A 24,313-nucleotide genomic window follows, 5' to 3' on the forward strand; every position below is an offset into this window, starting at 1 on the left:
CAGAATGTGGGTCACGGTCTCTCAGAATGTGGGTCTCAGCAGCCAAACCGTCAAATTCAGACTGTGTAAAGCAGGATGGTAAATTGCACCCTGTGAGAGCAGATCTGGCCGGAGAGGGAGGATCCATGGCCTGCCTACTGCCAACTTCATGATCTCTGCGTACCACGGTTGCCTGGGCCAAGCCGGGGCCACCAAAAGGACCGATTTTGTCTCCCTCTTGACTCTTCCCAGGAACCGCGACATAAGCGAGTTCCCTGGGATCAGATTGTACTGATCCCAGGGAACTGTCTGAGCATCTGACCCCTGAGCAAGTGTATCTCTTGTCCTTGACACAAAATTGTCCAGTTTCCTGTTGAACCTGGATGCAAACAGATCTACGTCTGGAGTACCCCACCTGTGACATATGTTCCGAAACACGTCGGGGTGCAGAGCCCATTCTCCTGGGCACAACTGCTGGCGGCTCAGAAAATCCGCCTGCCAATTTTCCACTCCTGGAATGAAGACTGCAGAAAGACACGGAACATGCTTTTCTGCCCAGACAAGTATGCGATTCACCTCTTTTTGCGCAACCAGACTCCTGATACCGCCCTGGTGATTGATATAAGCCACTGCTGTGGCATTGTCGGACTGAACCCAAAAAGGGAGACCTCGTAGTCTGTAAGACCACTTTATGAGAGCCATATAAACTGCCCGGATCTCCAAGACATTTATGGGCAATAGCTTCTCGATCGCAGACCATTTCCCCTGCGAGCACGTCTCCTCCAACACTGCTCCCCAGCATGTCAGGCTGGCATCTGTCGTGATAATCTTCCATGGAAGAGGAAGAAAAGTTTTGCCCTTCAGCAAATTCTTGGTTTGTAACCACCAGACGAGACTCTTTCGTGTCCCTGGGGATAGACGCATAGGAAGATCCAAGGATTGGGGCTTCCTGTTCCAAGCCGCAAGGATGCATCTTTGCAGAGGCCTTGAGTGGAACTGGGCGAATGGGACAGCCTCGAAGGAGGTGACCATTTTCCCTAACAGTCTCATGCACAATCGAATGGGGGAAGATCTCCTGCCCAGAATTAGGTGCACCAGATCCCCAATGGCCAAGGCTTTTGGCCTTGGAAGAAACACCTTGGCCTCAGCGGTGTCGATGATCATACCCAGGTATTCCAACCTGGTGGCAGGCTGTAGGGACGACGTTTCTAGGTTTATAATCCAACCTAGACGTTCCAGGTGTTCTAGCGTTCTGGTAACGCTGTGGTTCAGGAACGCTACTGTTTTCTCCATGAGAAGCAAATCGTCTAGATAAGCCATGACGGCAATACCCTGAGCTCTTAGGTTTGCCAAGAGAGGGTCCAGAATCTTTGTGAAGACTCGAGGGGCCGTAGCAAGCCCAAACGGCAAGGCCACAAATTGAAAGTGGCGCCGCTCTACCGCAAACCTTAGAAATGTTTGGTGTGCGGGAAAAATTGGCACATGGAGATATGCATCTTTGATGTCTATTGATGCCATAAACTCTCCCCCTTGCAGGGAGGAGACCACAGTGTGGATTGACTGCATTCGGAAGGACCAGATGCGTAAAAACCGGTTCAGATCCTTCAGATCTAGGATAGGTCTGACACTTCCATTTGGCTTCGGAACGGTGAAGAGATTCGAGTAAAACCCAGAACCCTGTTCTTTTGGGTCCACTTCTACTATCACCCGCTGGGATAGTAAGTGATCTAAGGCCAGAAATTGCGGTTTTTGCTTTACTGGATCCCTGGGGATCCTTGACCTTAGAAAGCAAGAAAGGTGGAATCTCCTGAAACTCTAGCCTGTAGCCCAGAGATACCGAAGAGATCACCCACTTTTCCCGGATCTCTTCCTGCCAGGCTCCTGCAAACTGCAGGGGCCTTCCCCCCACTCGGCCAAGCGGGGGCGCCCCTTCACAAGGAAGCTTTTGGGCTCTGCTTGGCAGGCTTTCGCCCCAAGTCCTTTTCTGCCCCTGGGCCTGGCCCTGAGCCTTTCCTGTAGAGGAGGGTTGAGAAGGCCGTCGCCACTGCTTAGAGCTTGATGCTCCTGGAGAGAGAGCATGCCTAAATGAAGGACGTTTGCTCCTTTTGACTGGAAGGAGAGTAGATTTACCCCCTGAAATTTTTTGGACGAATTTGTCTAATTCTTCTCCAAACAAACGTTCCCCTTTAAACGGGAACCCAATCAAATGCTTCTTGCATGACAGCTCAGCTGCTCAATTCTTTAGCCATAGGGCCCTTCGCATGTGTACCAACAGGAGAGACAAACGTGATGCTTGTTGGACAGAATCCAAAATCGCATCAATCATGAAACACAGAATATGAGGTATTTCTGCATAATTCTCTACTTCCTCACTGGGAAGGAGCCCAGGCATCTGCTTAACCTGTTCCTTGAGGAACTGACACAACCCCACGGCTGCGACTGTAGGTTGCACTACAGCGCCAGTCATGGAAAAGGAGGCTTTTAATAAGGTTTCACGCTTCTTATCAGTTGGATCTTTAAATACCTGCGCATTATCCAAGGGACAAGTCAGGTTTTTATTCACGCAAGAAACAGCCGCATTAACAGATGGGACCCCCCATTTCTTGGTGAAACTTTCCTCCAGAGGATAATGCATAGAAAACCTTTTAGGAGGAGCAAACAGTTTATCGGGATGTCCCCAATCCTCATACAACAATTTATCCATTAAGGGATGAATTGGGAAGGAATAGGCAGTCTGTGGGGCTTTCCTAACTCCCAGGGAAGAAACATAGCGACTTCAGCAGCAGGCATTCTGAATGTGGTATGCACCAATTCAGTATAATACCGCACCTGTTTTCTGAGCGCCTGGGAGGAGGGGACTCTCTCCTCTTCCTCTGATTCCTAAGACTGCTCAAGATCCCTGTCCCAAGACAGGGATCTTTCCTCATTGTCAAAAGAATCATCTGGGAGAGGAATCTCAGCAGAGGGAGGGGATCTACCCCTTTTCTACCCCTTTTCCTGCTATCTTTCAGGGAAGCAGAAATAAAATTCATTATTCCGTTCATTATTCTCCCTATTATCCCTTCAAAACCCTCCAATGTAACCCTAAGGGAGTCCTCAGTGACATATATGGGGCTGACACATTAGGAGAGGCTGCAAAACCTGACAGGGGCACTGACTCATCCTGAGAGGCTGGCTCCAGTCTTGTAACTTACAGGTACTTTTAGAACCCCTGGACCTAGGCAGTGATTTACCAGTGCTCTTGTTACCTCCCCCTGAGACCCTCTTACGAGGAGACATAGTCCCAAGCTACAAAGCAGAGGTACTAGTACAAAGTGCAATCACTGTTGTGCTTAAAGTCTCACAATAAATATATATGCTTAAACTGCACAACCTGATGCTGAGTAGGTGTCTAAGGTTTGCCTGGATCCAATCCCCTGGGATGCTTACTGCCCACAGCTCCTGTGTCTCCACTTACAGCCCCCTGACACTCTGGGCTTTTTAAAACTGCCGCCTGGGGTCTGCGCAGTACAGCGCCGTGCACACTGATGTGCACGGCTCAAAACCACACTCCCCCCTCCTCCATTAGGCCGGGAGCATGCACGAGAACCGCGGAATCCAGGGGGGGGAAAGGGAAAACTCCATCGGAGCTGCGTGGGACCCCCAGACTACGTGGGACCCCTGTATTACCTCTATTGTGGCAGGGACTGCAGTGGAGACGTGAGACAGCTGGAGAACCAGGCTTCACTGAGCGGGTGTACTGAAAGGCATGTAAGTATGCATCAGGCTGCTCTTATTCCCTCTAGCGGTGGAAACCAGGTAAGACATACAACTACTCAAAATGAAGAAATCCATCATATAATTATATATATAGGATTAACTTCCCTTACCTGTCCTCGCCGCAGGAATTGCTGAAACAGATGAATTCCAGCCTTCACCCATCATGGCGGGCAGTGTTAGCCAACCTTCAGGTTTATCTGGGGCTCTTTCTCAGAAGAACCTCCTACCCGGACCATGTAAAAGACTCTGCCAGAAACTTTTGTGCGCTCTGTGTAAACAGTACACCAAGTCTGGTTTTCCCAGAGACCAGTCTTCCAATAGGAGAGGACTTACAGGCCAAACCTTGTTTCTTCGGCTGACGAGGCCCGGGTACCATATCATCTTGGGAGTCAAATATCGGCCCGAGATATGGATCCGGTTTGTTGTAGCCCTTAGGCCCCCGCAGGGACCTGCACAGAGCTTTCTTCATAGCACATGTTTTACGTGACCAACCACCATAGACTCTGGCGAAAAAACTGAGGTGCCTCCCATATGGGAGGGGTTATATAGGGGAGGAATTCTCCTTAATTGGGGTTAACCAGTGTCCAATCACCAGAGGTGCCTATACAACCCACTATGTAATGAAGCTCCTGTGTCCCGTGATGTATGATCAAGAAATATATATATATATATATATATATATATATATATATATATATATATATATATATATATATATGTATATATATATATACACACACATTCCTTCTGTACCGTGTCATGTGAGCTCCGATGGCATGCATGCTGTAAGCTTATCTCAGTATTAGTATGCCATAAGCCTGTCTTTCACAAACTTGTGCTCAAGTCTCACCAGAACCTTGTGATTTGTAGATATCTTTGGAGATAAACAAATAGCATTAATGAGACACCAATTATTTTATCTATGCAAGTGTAAGATTACTTTTTAAAACACGCACTACTGGATTTTGAAAACATTGCCCTAGATGCATCATTATTCTGTTTTAATTCCATTACCCAGTTTAACATTTTATTTTAACAGTTTAACATACAGCTTTTATTATTGTTTTTGCTTACAGTATGACTTCATGGAACGTTTGGATGGCAAGGAGAAGTGGAGTGTTGTTGAAGCCCCCAGAGAACGTCGGAGCGTCCAGACATTGGTGCAGAATGAGGCTGTGTTTGTCCAGTATTTAGATGTTGGGATATGGCACTTGGCATTTTACAACGATGGGAAGGATAAAGAAATTGTATCTTTCAATACAGTTGTTTTAGGTAAATATTTATTTTCTATGTATTCTACCTGTGGCACATAATTTACTTGATAAGTGTTATTCTGGGATTACTGTTATTTCCTCTTATAAAATATATTGCTGTGGCAAGAGTCTGAAATGCATAGCAGAGCACACATATAAAGGGCGAAATCTGGAAAAACAGTTTTGCAGTGTTTTGATCAATGAAATCAAAAACAGCTCCTTGAATATATTCCAGGTTTCCTGTTCTGTGTATCTCTCATAAGGGTACTAATGGGTTAATTTACCAAACGCAGACAGGCTGTTTACTTTGCGAGGAAATTTTCCTTAGCTTAGGGAATGTAGTGAAAATATACTATCACATGCAAGGAATGCACCAGGTGGCAACCCCAAAAATATTGATAGCACCCCCATATTTGCGGACACATGACTTCTTATGTGTCTCAGACTTTAACTCTGCCCTCCTCTCGTAACCCTCCTGCTCCCTGGCTGTATGCTATTCCCCAATCATTGAGCGCCCCACCCTCCACCTGACCAGCCCAGAGAGAGTAAGGAAGCCAGAACAGCCAATAGGAGGTGAGCAGTGGCTTTATGGTGGGAGCTGGTGCCGGATTCAAACATCGGGAGAGTGAGTCTAGGAGCGAGCGATACTGTGGATGAGTGTGTAAATACGGTGCTCATTACTGCCATAGTATGCATTGCATTGTATTCTCTGACAGCACTGTGTTCCTGTCTGGCTCTCTGCTTCCAAACAAAGCCTGCTGACTGTGCAGGTATCCCCCGAGTGGTGTGCACACATGGTGGGAGCATGGGAGCTCTAGAGGGGTGCTGGTGCCTGGGAGGCAGGGGAAATAATTTGTTGGCAATCCTGACTGGTCAATTATTCTCCCAAGTGACCTTGTTCGGGGACAGGGGGGCACTGATTAGTGATGGAGTACAGATCCCAGGTGATTTCCCCATGTATTTGTATGCATCCAGATCACACTGACTCCCCAATGTCTGTTGGCAAGTTGGCTGAGCCCATTTGCCATGTTTCCTCTGCCTTAATGTAAAGGGGAACTCTTAGAATCTGATGTAAGGTGGGTGCTCTGGTAATTAGTAAACCACCTTATATCAGAGTTTCCCTTTACACCAGCATCCGCAGCAATCCCCCTTACATCATGGTCTGCTGCAATCCCCCTTACATCATAGTTTCTCTCTGGAAGGGGACACAGGGGGCCCCATGAGTTGTCAGTCTACCCCTGGGTCGGTGCCATTTTTGCAGAAGAGAAGTAGGGGCCTGGCTTCCCGGGGGAGCACAGAAAGAAGCATTCTTCAGGGTTCCACCTACACATGACGTCACTTGACGTTGACATCAGCACTGTCAGCACTCCAATATTCTTGAAAACATTACAAATTTTTGTGGGTGTTTTTACATTTTGAAGTTGGGGGGCAGATATAGAATCCACCCCGGGTGCCAAATGCTCTAGGTACGCCCCTGGTCACATGATACCATGTCATCCAGTGGCAGCAGCATGGGGAGGGAATGCTCAACAATGCTGGAAATGCCTGGGAGTGTCTGGCACTCCCTTCTCTCCACAGAAGTCACTAGTGGCTGACACAGGACAGCCAGGTTACATGACTGGGCCTAATCCAGTTGAAAATTGGTAAGTATGTACATCATTTTTACACAGGGTAATCAGCATAGATGTTATGAGGGAAGAAACAACATTTTTAAGACTACTTTGCCTTAGACTGGAATTGTAATTTAACCCTTTCTATTTATTATTTTACAGAACTAAGAGCACTGCTAATGACATGGTGATGAATGGCTTTGTTAATGAAAGATGTGTTTATCACTAGCGCTGAACTGGTTATGAAAGGGTTTGCTTACCAGCAAAGCCATTCAGAACTATGTCAGTGAGATCATATGGATTCCTTGATAAAAAGAGCCATGTTAATTACATTTTGTTTGGAAATAAAGTTGTTACTGTACTACTTTCTAGGTACACTTGATGTGCTTCTTTAGGCTGGATTCACATTTATGAACAAAAAAATTAAATAACATTTTGCCTATCCCCGATGACAACTGTTCAACATCTCTCTTAGGACACATTCTCATTCTTTTATTCTGGCTATTAGATTCAGAGAGATTGCTGACCTACGACTAGACACTCATTTAAAAAGCAGCAGTAGGCCCCACTGTGGGGGCTTTGCCAGCTACATGAGGGGAGCTAACTTTATTGAATAAGGTGAGCCTAGCAAAACACAAGTCAATAAATAGGGGATGGCACGCCCCTGCCGCGAGCTCCGTGACCGTGCCTCCGGGCATCGAGTCCACGGGGATACCCGCGATCGTGTCACGGAGCTGAAGAACGGGGAGATGCCGATGTAAACACAGCATCTCCCCATTCTGCCTAGTGACAGGACACTGATCATCTGCTCCATGTCATTGGGAGAAACGTTCAGTGTCATGTCACAGCTAGCCCACCACCCAGACAGTTAGAATCACTCCCCAGGACACACTTAACCTTTCCCCCGCCCCCTAGTGGTTAACCCCTTCACTGCCAGTGACATTTTTACTGTAATCAATGCAATTTTATAGCATTGATCGCTGTATTAATGCCAATGGTCCATAAAATGTGTCAAAATTGTCCGACGTGTCCGCCATAATTTTTGCAGTCATGATAAAAATCGATGATCGCCGGTATTACTAGTAAAAAAAAAATATTAATAAAAATGCCATAAATCTATTCCCTATTTTGTAGACCCTATAATTGTTGCACAAACCAATCAATAAGCACTTATTGTGATTTTTTTTTGCCAAAAATATGTCAATGAATACGTATCAGCCTAAACTGAGGAAAAAAATGTTTTTTTATATATTTTTTGGGGATATTTATTATAGCAAAAAGTAAACAATAATGTGTTTTTTTTTAAATTGTCGCTCTTTTTTTGTTTATAGCGCAAAAAATAAAGACCGCAGAGGTGATCAAATACCACCAAAAGAGAGCTCTATTTGTGGGGAAAAAAGAAGTCAGTTTTGTTTGGGAGCCACGCCACACAACCACACAATTATCAGTTAAAGCGACGCAGCGCCAAATCGCAAAAGGTGCTCTGGTCTTTGGCCAGCCAAATGCTCTGGGGCTTAAGTGGTTAAAGTGGACCTTTACCCTAAATGTCAGGTCATGTTGTCCTGCCTCTTCACTCCTCCCTCTCTTACAATTGAGCATAATTTTTTAAAACTAATCCCAGGTATTTTGTGCTGCAAAGTACTTTTGCATTTTTTGCCTTGGTGAGAATTATATTTTTTCTAGCCCAAGCCCTCCCTCTGCAGATGTGCTGCAGGATGGGTCCTGAGCAAGCCCTGAAGCATAGCTTTGCTAATGCTGGTTTCACTGACTGTCCCACATATATGCAAAATATGGCTATCAGGCAAGTCCCAAACCTTCACCCTCTTTGCACCTGCACATGTGCAGATGTGCCAAAGAGCTCTGCCAGGAACTGAAAACCAGATGGAGTTCTTCAGTATATCTGTGCATGCACCATAATAATACTGCCAAAGAGGGGTGAAGCCAGTACAAACATGGATGAACTTTCATTTTAACCAGTGTAGGAATCTCCTCAATTGATAACAACTTGAATGCAGTTGCTGATGAGCAATGGGGCACCATTGCTCCAAGAATTTGGGAAATCAATGTTTTCTCTAAGGTTTATCTTGTGTTGAGCCCCGATGAAAGAGAGTGTTGTTTTCTCCCCAAACATGTTGACTTTTTCCGTATCACTTATTCACCAACAATAACATTATCTTGGTCTCCTTCATCTGGCTTTGGTTTTGCGCTCCTTTTTGTATTTCTATGGTTTGAGCTACTGTTGGTTCGCCACTAAGGGAAGTTTTCCTATGTGGAAGCCACTTTACTAGAGCTGTTGAGCATGTTTGAAGTTTTTCTTCATATTACTTTACATGCAAGTTTGAAAATTCCCAGTGCCCCTTTCAGTATGTTGTTAATTATAAATGGGACCCATAGTGTAAATAGTTAGTAAATAGTGTTCTATCATGGTCACATGATCACTTAGGTTCTTGTGAAGATCACACAAATACTTATTAATATAACTTGTTTTAAATATAATAACAGATACAGATTAAGATAAAGAAAATATGACAAGAATATTTAACTAAAGATGCAGTTTCATCCCAGTGTCCCCCATAAAGGCATGGCTAGATAATCAGATCAGACAATTGCATGATGCATGATGCAGCTCTGGATACGAGACCAAACTCTTACCAGTTTTGGCTGTTTTAGTACAGAACTTCAATGTATGGAAAAAGAATATCCCAGTCAATTCTCCTTGTAAGCAAAAATGTGGCCTTCTAAGGAAAATGGCACATTCCTGAAGGAGAGAGGGCTGGCTTGTCCATATGGTCATTTACATTCATTATTAGATATTGTGAGCCATAGAAAATATGCAATTTCCCTATCACTCCAACCCCTGGCTCACAAATATCATAACGTAATGCCTCCAACTGTACATAAAGGCAAGGAAAGAAAGCAACTGACTATGTTTGCATTCTTCCACCTCCCCATCCACCAGTTAAATTTACCTTAAATGAAAAATGGGGGATCTAAAGTGTATCTAATCTAAAATATAGATACCTGCTTTACTATACCTGACTTATTTATCTGCACAGAAAATCTAATTTGACTATGTTAGGGCTAAAAAGTATAAAAAAAATATCCAAAGTTCAAAAAATATGTTATGAACTAACAGAATAACTTTTCCTTTTGAAAGCACAGGAGCAGGTATGAACATCAAACTTTCCTTTCCAATTGTAGAAGCTTGGCCATATCTAGTCATTTACAGCAGAGTCTTCGACATTTGATGATCAGATCGCAGCTGCAGCACAGCAATTGCAACACTGTAGAACTGAGAGAACAGTAGAACAGTAGTCCGGAGGATGAAACAGTAGAAAAGTCTGTTTCATCCTCCGGACTATTGCAGCTCATAAGTCATAGACATGCAGGTACACAACCACCATGGTAGATGGAACTTTGACTCATTTATACAGACAGTTCAGGCACTTGACCATCAAAGCAGATAAAACAGTTCAGGTACTTGACTATCTGAACAGATAGAGCAATTTAGGTACTTGACTTTAATAGCAGATGGAACATTTCAGGTAATTGACCACCAGAGCAGGTGGAACTTGCACCAACAGTTCAGCTGCTGATCAGTGTCAAAGTCTTTATAGACGGTTGATGCTGTCAAAACTATTTGTCTAATTTCTTCAATATGCTTGGGGATGGTGTCAAGTCCGGTATGTTTACCAAGACTGTCCAAGCCTGACAGTCCAACAATCCATAACTAACAACAATGCCCATATAGCACATCATAGATTTCAGAACAGTAAAATCCAAAATCCCTAGTGATCTGGTCTAGGGTAAAAAAAACACCCATCATCCACCTGAACTCTACATTACTCTGTATGTAAATGAAACAATGTCCAACCACAAGCCTAACTACAAACTACTTAAGCAGTTAGTGCCCGTTCACACTACCGCGACTTGTCAGGCGACTTAGCCGCCTGACAAGTCGCGCTCCGTTCTGTACTATGGAACCGTTCTAATAGGAGCGACTCAAGTCGCTCCGACTTAGAAAAAGGTTCCTGTAGTATTTTCGGGGCGACTTCAGGCGACTTGCATTGACTTCTATACAGAAGTCATTTTGCAAGTCGCCGCTGAAGTCGTGTGCAGGTCGCGTCTGTGAGTCGCGCTGCAAGTCGCGTCGCCCCTGTGTGAACGGGCACTTAAGGACCTCTCGTCGCAGTTGTACTGCAGCAGGTTGGCTCTCCTGCGCGAATCGCCATACACGTACGGCAGCTTGTGAAGGCGTAGCAATTTTTTAAATAAAAATATGTAGAAGAATATATATTGGCCTAAACTGATGAATAAATTATTATTATTATTATTTTTTTTTTGATATGTATTATAGCAAAAAGTAAAAAAAAATGTTTTTCAAAATTGGCGCTCTTTGTTTATAGAGCAAAAAATAAAAACCGCAGAGGTGATCAAATACACCCAAAAGAAAGGAAAAAAAGGACATCAATTTTGTTTGGGTACAGCGTCACACGAGTGTGCAATTGTCAGTTAAAGCGATGCAGGGCCGTATCGCAAAAAATGGCCTGGTCATTAAGGGGGTAAATTCTTCTGTTCATTAAGTGGTTAAGGTGTGCATTTCCTCTGTGTACTCCAGTCTCCTCCCATGCTCTAAAGACATTCTGACAGGCTAACTGGCTCTTGTCTACACTGATCCCAGTATGTGTGTACATACTCTACATTCCAGTCCCACATCCATGCAATCAGGGAGGATTGGGGAAAACCAAACCTGAGATCTCATTTCATAATAATTTACCAAGAAAATTCAATCAAGTGTACCGTTGTGGCCAAAGGATCACTGAATATCAGATATAGCTGACCATATATGTACTAGAACACCTCTTCATGAAGGACTATAATAGTAACCAAAACCAATGACTATGAATAGACATAAAAAATTTTTTTCCTTAAAGAGGAAGTAAACCCTGATGGGTTTACTTTCTCTTTTTTTCCCTGCAAAGGTAAAGCATAATGGACTACTATGCATCGCATAGTAGCTCATTATGTGTCACTTACCTGACACAGGAGCCAGCGAAGTCGCCGCTGATCCCTGTAGTCCGCCGCATCCATGTTGCTGGTGGCGTCTCGCAGCTCCGACGAATCAGAGCGGCGAAGCCGCGATGACGTCACTCCCGCGCATGCGCACGGGAGTCGCGTCTCGCAGCTCCGCCGCTGCCACTCGGCGAAGCCGCGATGACGTCACTCCCGCGCATGCGCACGGGAGTCGACAAATTTGGCAAATCCATTCATGGATTTGCCGCATTTAGTGCGCCTGCGCGCCGCTGTCTACGGCGCATGCGCCGTAGACAGCGGTGCCCATTTTCGGGCAAATATCTCCTAAACCATATAGGTTTAGGAGATATTGCTTGGACCTACAGGTAAGCCTTAATCTAGGCTTACCTGTAGGTCCAAGTTGTTTGGAAGGGTTTACTTCCTCTTTAATGAATGATATGATTGGCTTAAATTCAAACTGTTAATCATGTAGAAAAATATACTTCAAATCAAACACCAGTTTTGTGTAAAACGCCAAGTTTAAACCTTTAATGCACTATCACCCTTTCTCTTCCTGTACTCTCCACATCCTGTGGATTATGTTTTATGCGCACAACAACAGTGGTTCTGCCTTACAGTTCCATTAAGTACTTGCTATTACCATTATCCAGCTTGCACACACACAGGAAACTGGAACAATACAACAGGAAGATATACAACCATATTTTTATGTGTAAATGTGTAGGTATTCTTACACCCTCCAAATCATGAAAAATATGTAAATCATTACAAATGTAATAGAGGGGGTTATTTACTAAAGGAAAATCCACTTTACACTGCAAGCACACTTGGAAGTAAAGTCGCTGTAGATCTGAGGGGGACATACAAGGAAAATAAAAAACAGCATTTTAGCTTGCACGTGATTGGATGGTAAAATCAGCAGAGCTTCCCCTCATTTCAGATCTACCCCTTAGATTTAGAGCAACTGTACTTCCAAGTGCATTTTCAGTGCAAAGTGGATTTGCCTTTTCGTAAATAACCCCCACAATATTACTATTTAATCAAACACTAGTTTTCTCTTGTTTCAAATGAAACTTAATTAGAGAAAAAAAAAACTTGAATATCCATCACGCAGCATCAAAATTATTAGCTTCTCTTTTTACAATCGGTTCTAACAAAAAATGTACTTACACATGTATTATATATACATATTACTTAAACAAATTATGAACAATAATAAAACAAAGCAAGTTATCCATGGAAGCTGTATTCTTCTTCTTTAGTTCATGGATATCAAACCATATCAGACAGGTGGATTGATGCTTTCTATTTTATCTAGGAATTAAACAAAATGAAATGTCTTAGTGGGTTATCATTTAATTTCCCCTATTAGGAATAAATGAATGGTTAGCAACAAACACACAGTTATGCCCTGTACACATGGTCGGACATTCCGATGGAAAATGTGCGATCGGATCGTGTTATCGGAAAATCCGATCGTGTGTGGGCTCCATCTGACTTTTTCCGTCGGAGTTTCCGAAACACAAAGTTTGAGATGTGGATCTAAAATTTTCCGACAACAAAATCCGATCATTTAAATTCTGATCGTGTGTAGACAATTCCAACGGACAAAGTGGCACGCATGCTCAGAATAAATTACGAGACGAAAGCTATTGGCTACTGCCCTCTTTATAGTCCCGTTGTACATGTTCTACGCCACTGCGTTCTGAATGATTGGATTTTCCAACAACTTTGTGCGACCGTGTGTATGCAAGACAAGTTTGTGCCAAAATCCATTGGAAAAAATCTGATGGATTTTGTTGTCGGAATGTCCGACCATGTGTGTGGGGCATAAGAGATCATATAGTCAGTAGTCCTCATGCGTATTGCTGTAATCTTTGTCTGTCTGGGGAGATAGAGAACCATCCTGCAGCTGTCAGAGTCCCTGGTGACATGGATTAGTGAGGAGGGGAACATGCAATGAGGCGGCTTGCACTCTGGAACCAAGCTGGAACGCATGCGGCCGATGTATCAAGTGAACGGTCCTTCGTCAGACCTCTGCCCATGCTTGCCCGACAGGCTTATGAAAAGTGAGGGGAAGAGGGGAGGAGAGAGGGGAGGGGTTGGTGTCTGCTGGTAGGCTAGGGGAAAGAGGGGTGGAGTGTAGACCTGTTGATGGATGTTGGTTTCATATAGTGCCAGAGTCATGTGACTGGGCATGTGACATAGTAAGCTCATTAGATTTAGTGTGCGTCTGGTCCTAATGGTCCCAGAAGGAACAGACAGGGGTAGAGCAGGATTAGAACAATGTAACAGCATAATGAGATGGAGGCGTGCGTATATATACAGTGTATGTATATATATATATATATATATATATATATATATATATATATATATATATATATATATATATATAGGAGTACCTGTCCATACATACATATGGGTGGGAGGAGGGGTAGATTACCACCAAAGTTACTTTGTTGAAGAAGGAAGTCAAGTACATTTGATGTAAAAAATACTGATTACATTTGATGTTGAATGGCCAATATTACACAGGCACACATAGGCATGTGAAGAGAGGGGGTTACATACACAGAGACAGTCTAAAGTTGCAGCTCGTCTCACAACTGCTTTCTAGCAAAGGCTTTTATCTTTCTCATATACAGAACCACTTTACAAAACCCCTTTTCTTCAGTTTCAGGTTGCAGGGTGTTAAAATTAGTTAATTTCTGACACTTTTCATTGTGGAACAGTTTTAAAGTGCCTTAACGCTCATTAAATGCTTCAAAACCGCGCATAGGGCGTTTAGGGAGCATTTTTAATGCTTGAAACAAGCCCCATATGAAAGCACATTGATGCCAGTCTGACGCCCATACTCATGCCATAAAAACGCTATAGGCGCATTTGTTAAGAGTTAGGAATTTATTCAAGTGTGAACAAGCCCTTAGATGCCCCAAAAGGTTAAATATGAAGGCCTACTTGATAAATGCATTCAATCTAGAACCAATCAGCACCACAGAACTTTATATTGTAGTCATCAGTAGATAGGAGATTGTGCAATCCAATTGTATCATATATGATCGGCTTTATCCTATGTATGCTTCTTGTTATGTTATATGGCCTTTCAGAGGCATTCAGACAAGGCTTACACATAAATGTCTGTACCAATATAAAAGTACCAGTAATATTATTAGTTGCAATAGCATTCTTTCTACCTATCTTTTATGTGTACCTATTAGGTAATAAAAGTTGTATTTTTAAAAACCACTAGTGCGCGGTAAAATATAAAAATGAAATCCCTTTGGGATGGTTGTTTAAGGCATCTGCTGTACATTCAATCGAAGGCTTAGACAAACTGCAATTTGGGATTCAGAGTTAACAGGTCTAATGGCCAGGTAGACATCTAGAGAAGGCAGTGACAGTAATTGGATAGATATCAAGAGAATGAAACAGCATTTCATTTAGTTCAGAGGCTCTTGCACATATGCCTGTTATCAAAACTTTTTTCCTATTAAGGGCAATGGAAAAAGCTGAAAGCCATGCCCTGTCTGATCAGCAATAAGAGAGGGAGCAGCGGACATATATAAATCTGAGATCACATTAGGCACACCTCTAGCTATAGAAAAAAATGCTGTTTCGCCCTTTCAAGTCTGGTTAGATGAAAATCACCATAAGGTGGCATATGTACAAAATAAGTCATGCAAGGTTTTTTTTCTTCATCAGAATTTTTTTTTCTCTTGTATTTTAGATAAAATGAATGCAGCTGAATGTATTTTTGTGTGTTATGCTAATGCGACCCATAGCAGAGATTATCTACACATGAATTGGCAAACTGTAATTTTTAATTCTTACAAGATGTTAATACCCAAAGCATCACCATGTCTTAAAATCAGTTAAATCCTCCAGATTTATAATATGTGGCCCTGTTGCTACCTGCCATGATTGACAGACACCAGTTGGGGACAGGCAGAGCAGGAGATACACATAGTAGGAGTGGAGAGGAGCTACAGACACTTGGTGCCCTGTGGGGTACTACAACGTTTGTTTTTTTAAGTTGGAGCAGTAATTTACCTTATTGGTTGAACTAGATGTGTCTTTATTTCAGTTGGACTATGTAAGGTCTGCAGAAGTGACCCACGATGGAAATGCTTCATATTCTGGTCAGGCCATTGGATGAAACGGTATTAAACCCAAAAGCAAACATTTATCATAGGTTCACACCTATGCAGAAGTGCACTACAGTCCATTTAACATGGTTTCCTATGGTACACGTTCACATTTATACGTTTTTCAGCCGGTGTGTTTTTGGAAAGGGTCAAGGACTTTTTCACCATAGCAGATTGCATTTTGCATTTAATAGACTTCAATGGACCTGCACCAAAAACACAAGTGTTGCATTTTTTATGCATTTTTACATGTGTTTTGCTTTTTTTTTCTCTATAACAAACTGTGTATAGCTGGTTGTTAAGAGCATCCTTAACAACTGATGAGTCATCAGCTGTCAGCGGGGTTTCCCGCAATCATGCGTTTAACCACTTAAAGACCGCCTCCTGCACATATACCTCGGCAGAATGGCTGGGCACAAGCACATACCTGTATGTTGCTTTTTAAGTGCCCAGCCATGGATCGGCACGCCCCCGACCCGGTCCTGAGCTCCGTGACCATGGCCCCGGGACGAGTGGTCCCGTGATCGGGTCACAGAGCTGAAGAACGAGGAGAGGTCTGTGTAAGCAAACCTCTCCCTGTGCTTCCTACTGAGCCTGTCACTGATTGTCTCTTCCCTTTTATAGGGAAAGACGATCAGTGATGTCACATGACAGGCCACGCCCCCCTACAATAAAAAAACACATAACGTCATACATAACACCTACACTTTCCTCCTAGTGGTTAACTCCTTCGCTGCCAGTGTCATTTACACAGGAATCAGTGCATTTAAATAGCACTGATTGCTGTATAAATGACAATGGTCCCAAAAATGTGTCAAAAAAGTCAGATGTGTCCGCCATAATGTCGCAGTCACAATAAAAATCACTGATCGCCACCATTACTAGTAAAAAAATATATATTAATAAAAATGCTATAAAACTATTCCCTATTTTGTAAACGCTATAACTTTTGCGCAAACTAATCAATAATCGCTAATTGTGATTTTTTTTTTACCAAAAATATGTAGAAGAATACGTATCGGCTTAAACCGAGGGAAAAAAAAATGTTTTTATATAATTTTGGAGATATTTATTATAGCAAAAAGTAAAAAATATAGATTTTTTTTTCAAAATTGTCTCTCTATTTTTGTTTATAGTGCAAAAAATAAAAAACTATGTGGTTTTGCCACCCCCCCAGACTGCAAGTGTAAAACTGTTACTGTTCTGAACCCCCTACATGGCTGCTTTCACACTGATACGCTCCTGTTCCTTTTCACCGCAGGTGCAGATCAGTTTACCCGCATCCTGGGTTAGCTGCGCTTTGCCATAGACTTCTAGTATATCCTGCAGGTGTGGTGCAATTTTAGAAAGTGCACCAAACCTGCAGGATATAATAGAAGTCTATGGCTAAGTCCACAGTAAAGCTGCAGGTACACTGCACTTCACCTGTGGTGTGGGTAAACTGCAGTGCATCAGGGTTGAAGCAGCCCTATACTATTATGCCCAGTGTATTGCTTCATACTGACTTGAAGATCTCTTATTTCCTGCTGCTGGCACCACTCTGGAGACCGCTACCCAGGATAAAATGTGGAGTGCAGTGTCACATGGGACAGGAGCCAGCACTACAGAGGAGGCATCAGCTTATGCAGCTCTTGCTCCCTACTACAGCTCCAACTTTACAAGTAGTCCTTCTGTATTGCACTCTGTTTGATGCTCTGAAATGGTGGGTCAGTAAGTCCAGACCTTGATCACCTGTCCATGATCTTCTGGTTGCTGACCCCCGCTCTATAGAGTCTTTAATGTAAAGGTTTACCTTCTTTTAGTTGATTAATTTTTCTATCTTTTGTAAACAATTAACCGCTTGCCGACCAGCCGCCACAGCTATACGTCGGCTCTTTAAGATGCTATAACAGGCGCACTGGACACCCACGATCGCTCCTGACAAACTTACAAAAGGATAACAGAGATCTGTGTGTGTAAACATACAAATCTCAGTTCTGTCGGGGGGGGTTCTCCTACCCCAGTCACTCCCAACCCCCATGGTTAGAAACACACATTGGGAACACAGTTAACCCCTCGATCGCCCCCTAGTGTTAACCCATTCCCTGTCAATGACATTTAGGCCTCTTGCACACTGGATGTTAAAATAACTTTATAAAAACGTCAGTAGCTTTGCAGTGAGTTTTTCAACTTTTTTCAATGTTTTTGCAATAGCGTTTTTTTTTATTATTTGTTTTTTTTTACAATGAATCAAAAACGTTAAAAAAATGCTGGTGAGTGACGTTTTTGAGCGTTTATCAATGTTTATCAGCGTTTATCAGTGTTAGAGTGTTTTTACAGCTGAAAAACATCTGTCAGAACTCACTAGTTTTTTTTTTTTTTTTACTGCTCAAAAACGTTATTGGCAAAAACTGCATGGACACATAGGATAACATGATGGAGAGTTTAATGACGGTAGAAAAAAATGTCTACTACTAAAAACAGCTGCTGTAAAAACGTCAAAAAACGTCCAGCAGTTAATCAGTGGCTATCCAATCGCTCTTGTCAATGGTCCCAAAAAAGTGTCAAAGGTGTCAGATCTGTCCGCTGCAATGTCGCAGTCCCAATAAAAATCACAGATCACCGCCATTACTAGTAAAAAAAAAATTATAATAAAAATGACATAAATCTATCCCCTATTTTGTAGAGGCACAAACTAATCAATATACGCTTATTGCAGGTTTTTTTTTTTTTTTTAATGTAGAAGAATACATATCAGCCTAAACTGATTTTTGTTTTTTTACATTTTTTGTTTTTTTTTTTACATTTTTTGGGGGGATATTTATTATAGCAAAAAGTACAAACTATTGGGGGTTATTTACAAAAGGCAAATCCATTTTGCACTGCAAGTGCACTTGGAAGTGCAGTCGCTCTAAATCTGAGGGGTAGATCTGAAATGAGTGGAAACTCTTATGATTTTATCATCCAATCATGTACAAGCTAAAATGCTGTTTTTTATTTTCCTTGCATGTCCCCCCAGATCTACAGCGACTTTAATTCCAAGTGCACTTGCAGTGCAAAGTGGATTTTGCTTTAGTAAATAACCCCCATTGTGTCATTTTCAAAATTGTCGTTGTCTTTTTGTTTATAGCACAAAAAATAAAAACGCAGAGGTGATGAAATACCACCAAAAGAAATCTCCATTGGGGGGAAAAAGGGACATCAATTTTGTTTGGGTACAACGTCACATGACTGTGCAATTGTCAGTTAAAGCATAGCGCCGTATCGCAAAAAATGGCCTGATCAGGAAGGAGGCAAATCCTTCCTGGGCTGAAGTGGTTAAAGAAAACTTCATTGTAATTTTCTTTCAAAATCAAATCAATATTATTTTGATCCATTGTCTCTGGTCCTGTAAACGACATGGGGCCCATATGCCTGTGCCTACTCTGCCAATTGGTAATCCGGTACTGTTTTTATTTTATGGGTTACCACAATTACCAAAAAAGAGGCTCTTAGAACATTTTAGCATGCAGTTTTGTTTGAGTGTGCCATCTGCTTATTCCTGATTTCCTGTTTTACATACAAAACAAAACTGGGTTGTTTGAATTGCCCAGGTTTGTGACAAGTTTATGTAAAGGAATTAAGGTGTTCTTAGAACACATATTTATTTTGTGCTGCACATCCTATTTTTATATTACTCATATTTAAATTGATATTAAAGGTTACATAAAAAAAAAAAAAATAACAAATTTATCATACTTACCTCCTTTGTGCAGTGGTTTTGCACAGAGCAGCCCGCATACACCTGCTCATGGGTCCCCGCCAGTACTTCTGGCCCCTCCCTCCTGCCGAGTGCTTGCTCTAGGGGCAGCCAGGCAGGCTCACTCCACGAGCCGCTGCTCTGCATGTCCATTCACACACAGAGCCATGGCTCGGCCTCAACTTCTCTCACTCTCCTCATTGGCTCACTGGCCAATGGCTCCTGCTGCTGCCTCAGTCAATGAGGAGTGAGAGTTTGCAGAGGGTCAAGGCTCTCGTGCACATCGCTGGATTGAGATGGGGCTCAGATAAATTTTAGGGGGGATGAGGCACACAGATTTTTTTCACCTTTCTGCATAAAATGCATGGAGGTAAAAAAAACCTTTAGAAATTTATATTAAAGGTTGCATAAAAAAAAAAAAAATATTGTAATATATTGTCTTTTAAATTATTTTTTATCATTTCAAATCATTGTAGCAACCAGGGAATGCTCTGTCATGAGGCTGTTGAATAGGATTTTCTATGCTGCAGCATTATCTTGAAGTAGGATACTTTTCCTGCTAACGTATATTGACAGCAGGAGCACTCTGCATGAGAAAGCTGAATTATCTGCTTTTTTCTTATGTAGAAAAAGGAACATGGTACATTGTTCTTTAAAGGACCTAGCAGCCAGTTCTCTCAGCAAGGTTACAGGAAAAAAAAAAGAAGGAAATTGTCTTATTACTTATATTTAACATTATATACACTTGGTAACATTAAACTGTATGATAAATAACAATTACAAAAATGCTATGTATTAGGTAATGCTATCCATATCCGTCTACATTTTAGAAGACTAGATTTTCCTTAAATGCATTTATGCCGTTTGGCATACTGTTTATTAGTCTATATCAATTTTTAATAAGTTGATAAAATAAGCTGCAATGACTTTAAGCCCAAGAAAATTAATCCTTCCTTGCTGTAGGGCTGCTCCACACTCAAGGGTTAAATGCAGATTTAGGTCTAGGGGATTGGTTAGTTTTGCCAAATCTACTGCTCCTACTCCCTATGCTCCACTGGGGGACTGTTCCTTAATGTCCTCATGTCCACTGCAGGGCTATGGACTCTGCACCATTCTTGATGATGTTAGGGCATCTGACCACCAAAGCATAGGGAAAAGGTGACTGTGAGGACCAATCATGCAGCATGAAAGGAGTCTACAGGACAGCAGGAACAAGTAAGTAGAAATTTTCCTTGGCACCCGGATGTAAAAATACATTTAACCCTCACAGTGCTGGGCAGTCTCCATTGCAATAATATCCCTATTAACATTTCTTGACTATGGGGGGCGGAGCCGGCGCGCAAGGAGCATGGACGTGTGAGGTCTGAGCTCCTCGCCACACGGGACATCCAGCGCCGTTCACAGCGACTACAGACACGGACGCGCGGCAGATCCTCACTGGGGAAGATCCAGGGAAGTGTCCGGTCATGTCGCGGAGGAGAAGGGAACGCTCCCAGCCCGGGAAAATGACGGACTTTTTCGGCCGGCCAGGCCATACAGGCGGGCAAGATGGCGCTGAGCGCGCACGTGTATCACAGGCCGCAGAGGAGGCCCGCAAGGAGGACGCTGAAGACGGATGGGAAACTGTGAGTAGGAACAAGCACAAACATAAAGCACCACAGGCTGTGTCCCCGTCTTCCTCCAGCACTAGCAGCCCTGCTAAATCTAAACCTAAGCTTACACAAGGCACTGCTGACAGGGAAGATAGAGTTACAGCTCCTATTATAGATGACACGCTTGAATTTCAGGATGCAATTGCTGCCTTCCCTACAAATAACCAGCCAGTCATGGACTCCATCTTGAAGGAGATGTTAGTGTCTTTGAGGGGGGCAATCCACACTGACATGTTACAGCTGGTGTCACAATGTAAATCTGAAGTTAGAGCGGTCAGTGACAGGGTCTCCCATATTGAACACAAGATGGGAGAATTTACAGACACGTTTAACAATATGGTGGATGCTCACAACGAACATGATGAGGACATATCCTGGCTTAAAACTAAAGTGGCGGACTTGGAAGACCGCTCGAGAAGAAATAATGTCAAAATCAGAGGTATTCCGGAGACGGTTAAACCCCAAGAATTAATGGCACACCTCACTTCTATTATGCGTGAAATCTTACCAGATGTGTCGCTAGAAGAACTGACCATTGACCGCATCCATAGGCTGCCCAAGCCACAACACATTCAAGCGAAACTTCCCAGAGACACTATAGCAAGGATACATTATTACAGGGTAAAGGAGAAGCTAATGTATGCTATAAGGCAAGCAGATCATCCCCCAGACTGCATTCAGGGACTTACGTTCTTTGCAGATTTGTCTGCTCATACCATGCAACGGAGACGTAACCTCTTGTCTATTACTAAAGCGCTCAGGAATCACAAGATACCATACAAATGGAATCACCCGGCTACCCTAATTATTACCAAAGGGGACAGAGATTATCGCATCAACACGCTAGAAGATGGCTTGCACCTGTTGAGGAAGTGGGACATCATTGAAAAGGAGCAGCAGTCCCCTAGGAACCTTCCGGTCCATCAAGCAGCAAAGGACACCCCTGAGACCTGAAGCGACTTTTCCCGCACTCCGTGTCTGGTTTGTACTTACTGCACTTTAGTCTGGATGACCCCATCGGCATTGAGACTTGTTTTCCCCCATCTTTATTAGCCACTGTTGGCTTGGTTCTTAGGAATCAGTTACTACATTGTTTTTTACTCACCACTTTTTCTATACTTTTTTGAAACAAAGGTTCCACACACCACTGTTCTGCTAAACGTCTTTTTTTTGTTTTTTTTCATTGTGCATTCATTTTCTCTTGCAACAAGACTTCCTATACAAACTCACTATCGTGCATTTTAGTTTAATCTCTGGGTGTATATAGAGGAGTGTATAGAGGTTTTTTTTTTTTATTTTTTCTCTGGAGGTACTGTTTTCCATTGTTGGAAACGTTGCAAATTCCTCAGTATGGCATTCAAATTGTCCTCTTTAAATGTTAATGGCCTAAATAGCCCGCAAAAACGACATATGTTATGGAAAGAGGCACAGCGGCTTCATTGCGATATCTTATGCTTGCAGGAGACCCACTTCAAAGAAGGCAATTTTCCCAAACTGACCAACAAACACTTCCCCACGATTTTTCTAAGCAACGCCCCGACAAAAAAAAGGGGAGTAGCAATTCTCGTTAAACACTCAGTTGCCTATAAGTATATTTCCCATCATCAAGACAGTGAGGGGAGATATCTGATACTCAACTGCGAAATTAACAATGTAGCTTACACTATAATCAACGCTTATGCCCCTAATGCCCGACAGGTACATTTTCTTAACAAGTTATGGAAGAGGATACAAACGGTAGCTAAAGGGCATGTTATTCTGTGTGGAGACCTGAATGCAGTTCCAGATAAAATACTAGATGTATCTAATCCCTCCCCGAGGCTCTCCTGCAGGCCTGAGATCGCAAAATTCATAAGCTCTGCTGACTTATATGATGTTTGGAGATGTCAACACTCCACTGAACGGGACTTTTCTTTTTTCTCTCAGGTTCATTTGTCTTATTCTAGGATTGATATGTTTTTGATTGATAAATTTCTATTACAACGGGTATCCGGATCAGAGATCGGTACCATTTCATGGACGGATCATGCTCCGGTGTCTATGACGGTTGGGGGTGGCGCCTTCACCACCAGAGCAAACCGGTGGAGGTGTGACCCGCAGTTGTTCGGGATCCCGGAGGTGTTGCAGGAGGTTGAAACTGCACTGAAGGAATTCTTTCTGTTTAATGATGTTGAGGGTATAGACCCGTTTACCTTATGGAATTCTCACAAAGCCTGTATAAGGGGTCTGCTGATTAAGATTAGTGCAGGAGTGAATAGGAGGCGGAGGCAGCGTATGGATAGCCTTCTAGCAGAAATACGCGATTTAGAAACCGTGAATAAAGCTGCCCCCTCCTGTTCCACCAGCAACAAACTTACTAAAGCCCGCAACGACCTCCGCACCTTATTGGTAACCCAACATGCCAAGTCTATGCATAGACTCAGAGCCAATTGCTACACTCATGGCAATAAGGCTGGGAAATTATTGGCCATGCAGCTTAAAGAGAAGGTACTTAAACAAAAAATACCCTATATAGTCCATCCTGATACAGGATCGAGGCTTACCAATCCTAAAGAAATTGCAGATGCTTTTGGCTGGTATTATAGTAGCCTATATAATTTAAGAGAGGATACCTCCACTATACAACCCTCACCTGACGCCATAGAGAGTTTTCTTCAGACGCTTAATCTCCCGAAATTACAACCATCGCACTTAGAGCAACTAAATGCTTCATTTTCGATAGCCGAAATACAAAAAACTATAAACGCCCTCCCTAAAAACAAATCTCCCGGCCCAGATGGTTACTCCTCTGAATATTATAGAACATTCTCTGATATTTTATCCACGTACATGCAGAGGGTGTTCCATGCAGCTGCCTCCTCAGCCTCCTTTCCCTCAGAGATGCTTTCGGCCACTATAGTCACGTTACCCAAGCCAGGAAAGGATCCAGACAAAGTTCAAAACTTCAGGCCCATATCTTTATTAAATGTGGACCTGAAGATATATGCTAAGATTTTGGCTAATAGGTTGTCTGGAGTTCTGCCTCAGTTAGTACAGCCTGACCAGGTTGGCTTTGTGGCTGGGAGGCAGGCTCCGGACGCCACCAGGAGGGTGCTGAACTTGATACATTCGGCATCCGGCGGGGGGGGGGCAGCGGTCCTCCTCTCGCTGGACGCCGAAA

General features: G+C 42.9%; 1 protein-coding gene across 3 annotated transcripts in view; it reads left to right on the plus strand.

The window, feature by feature from the left end:
* The window catches only part of TENM2 (teneurin transmembrane protein 2), a 1,738,186-nt gene that overhangs the window by 1,298,086 nt on the left and 415,787 nt on the right, over positions 1-24,313 (plus strand). For all 3 annotated transcript variants that reach the window (XM_077473475.1, XM_077473476.1, XM_077473477.1), the window contains one exon: positions 4,815-5,010. In XM_077473475.1, the coding sequence (XP_077329601.1) occupies positions 4,815-5,010 (196 nt within the window). The remainder of the gene's footprint in view (positions 1-4,814; positions 5,011-24,313) is intronic.

Source organism: Lithobates pipiens, unplaced genomic scaffold (genome assembly GCF_037356315.1).
Source record: "Lithobates pipiens isolate NorthernLeopardFrog02 unplaced genomic scaffold, aLitPip1_a1.2 Scaffold_8, whole genome shotgun sequence".
In the NCBI taxonomy this organism is placed as follows: Eukaryota; Metazoa; Chordata; class Amphibia; order Anura; family Ranidae; genus Lithobates; species Lithobates pipiens.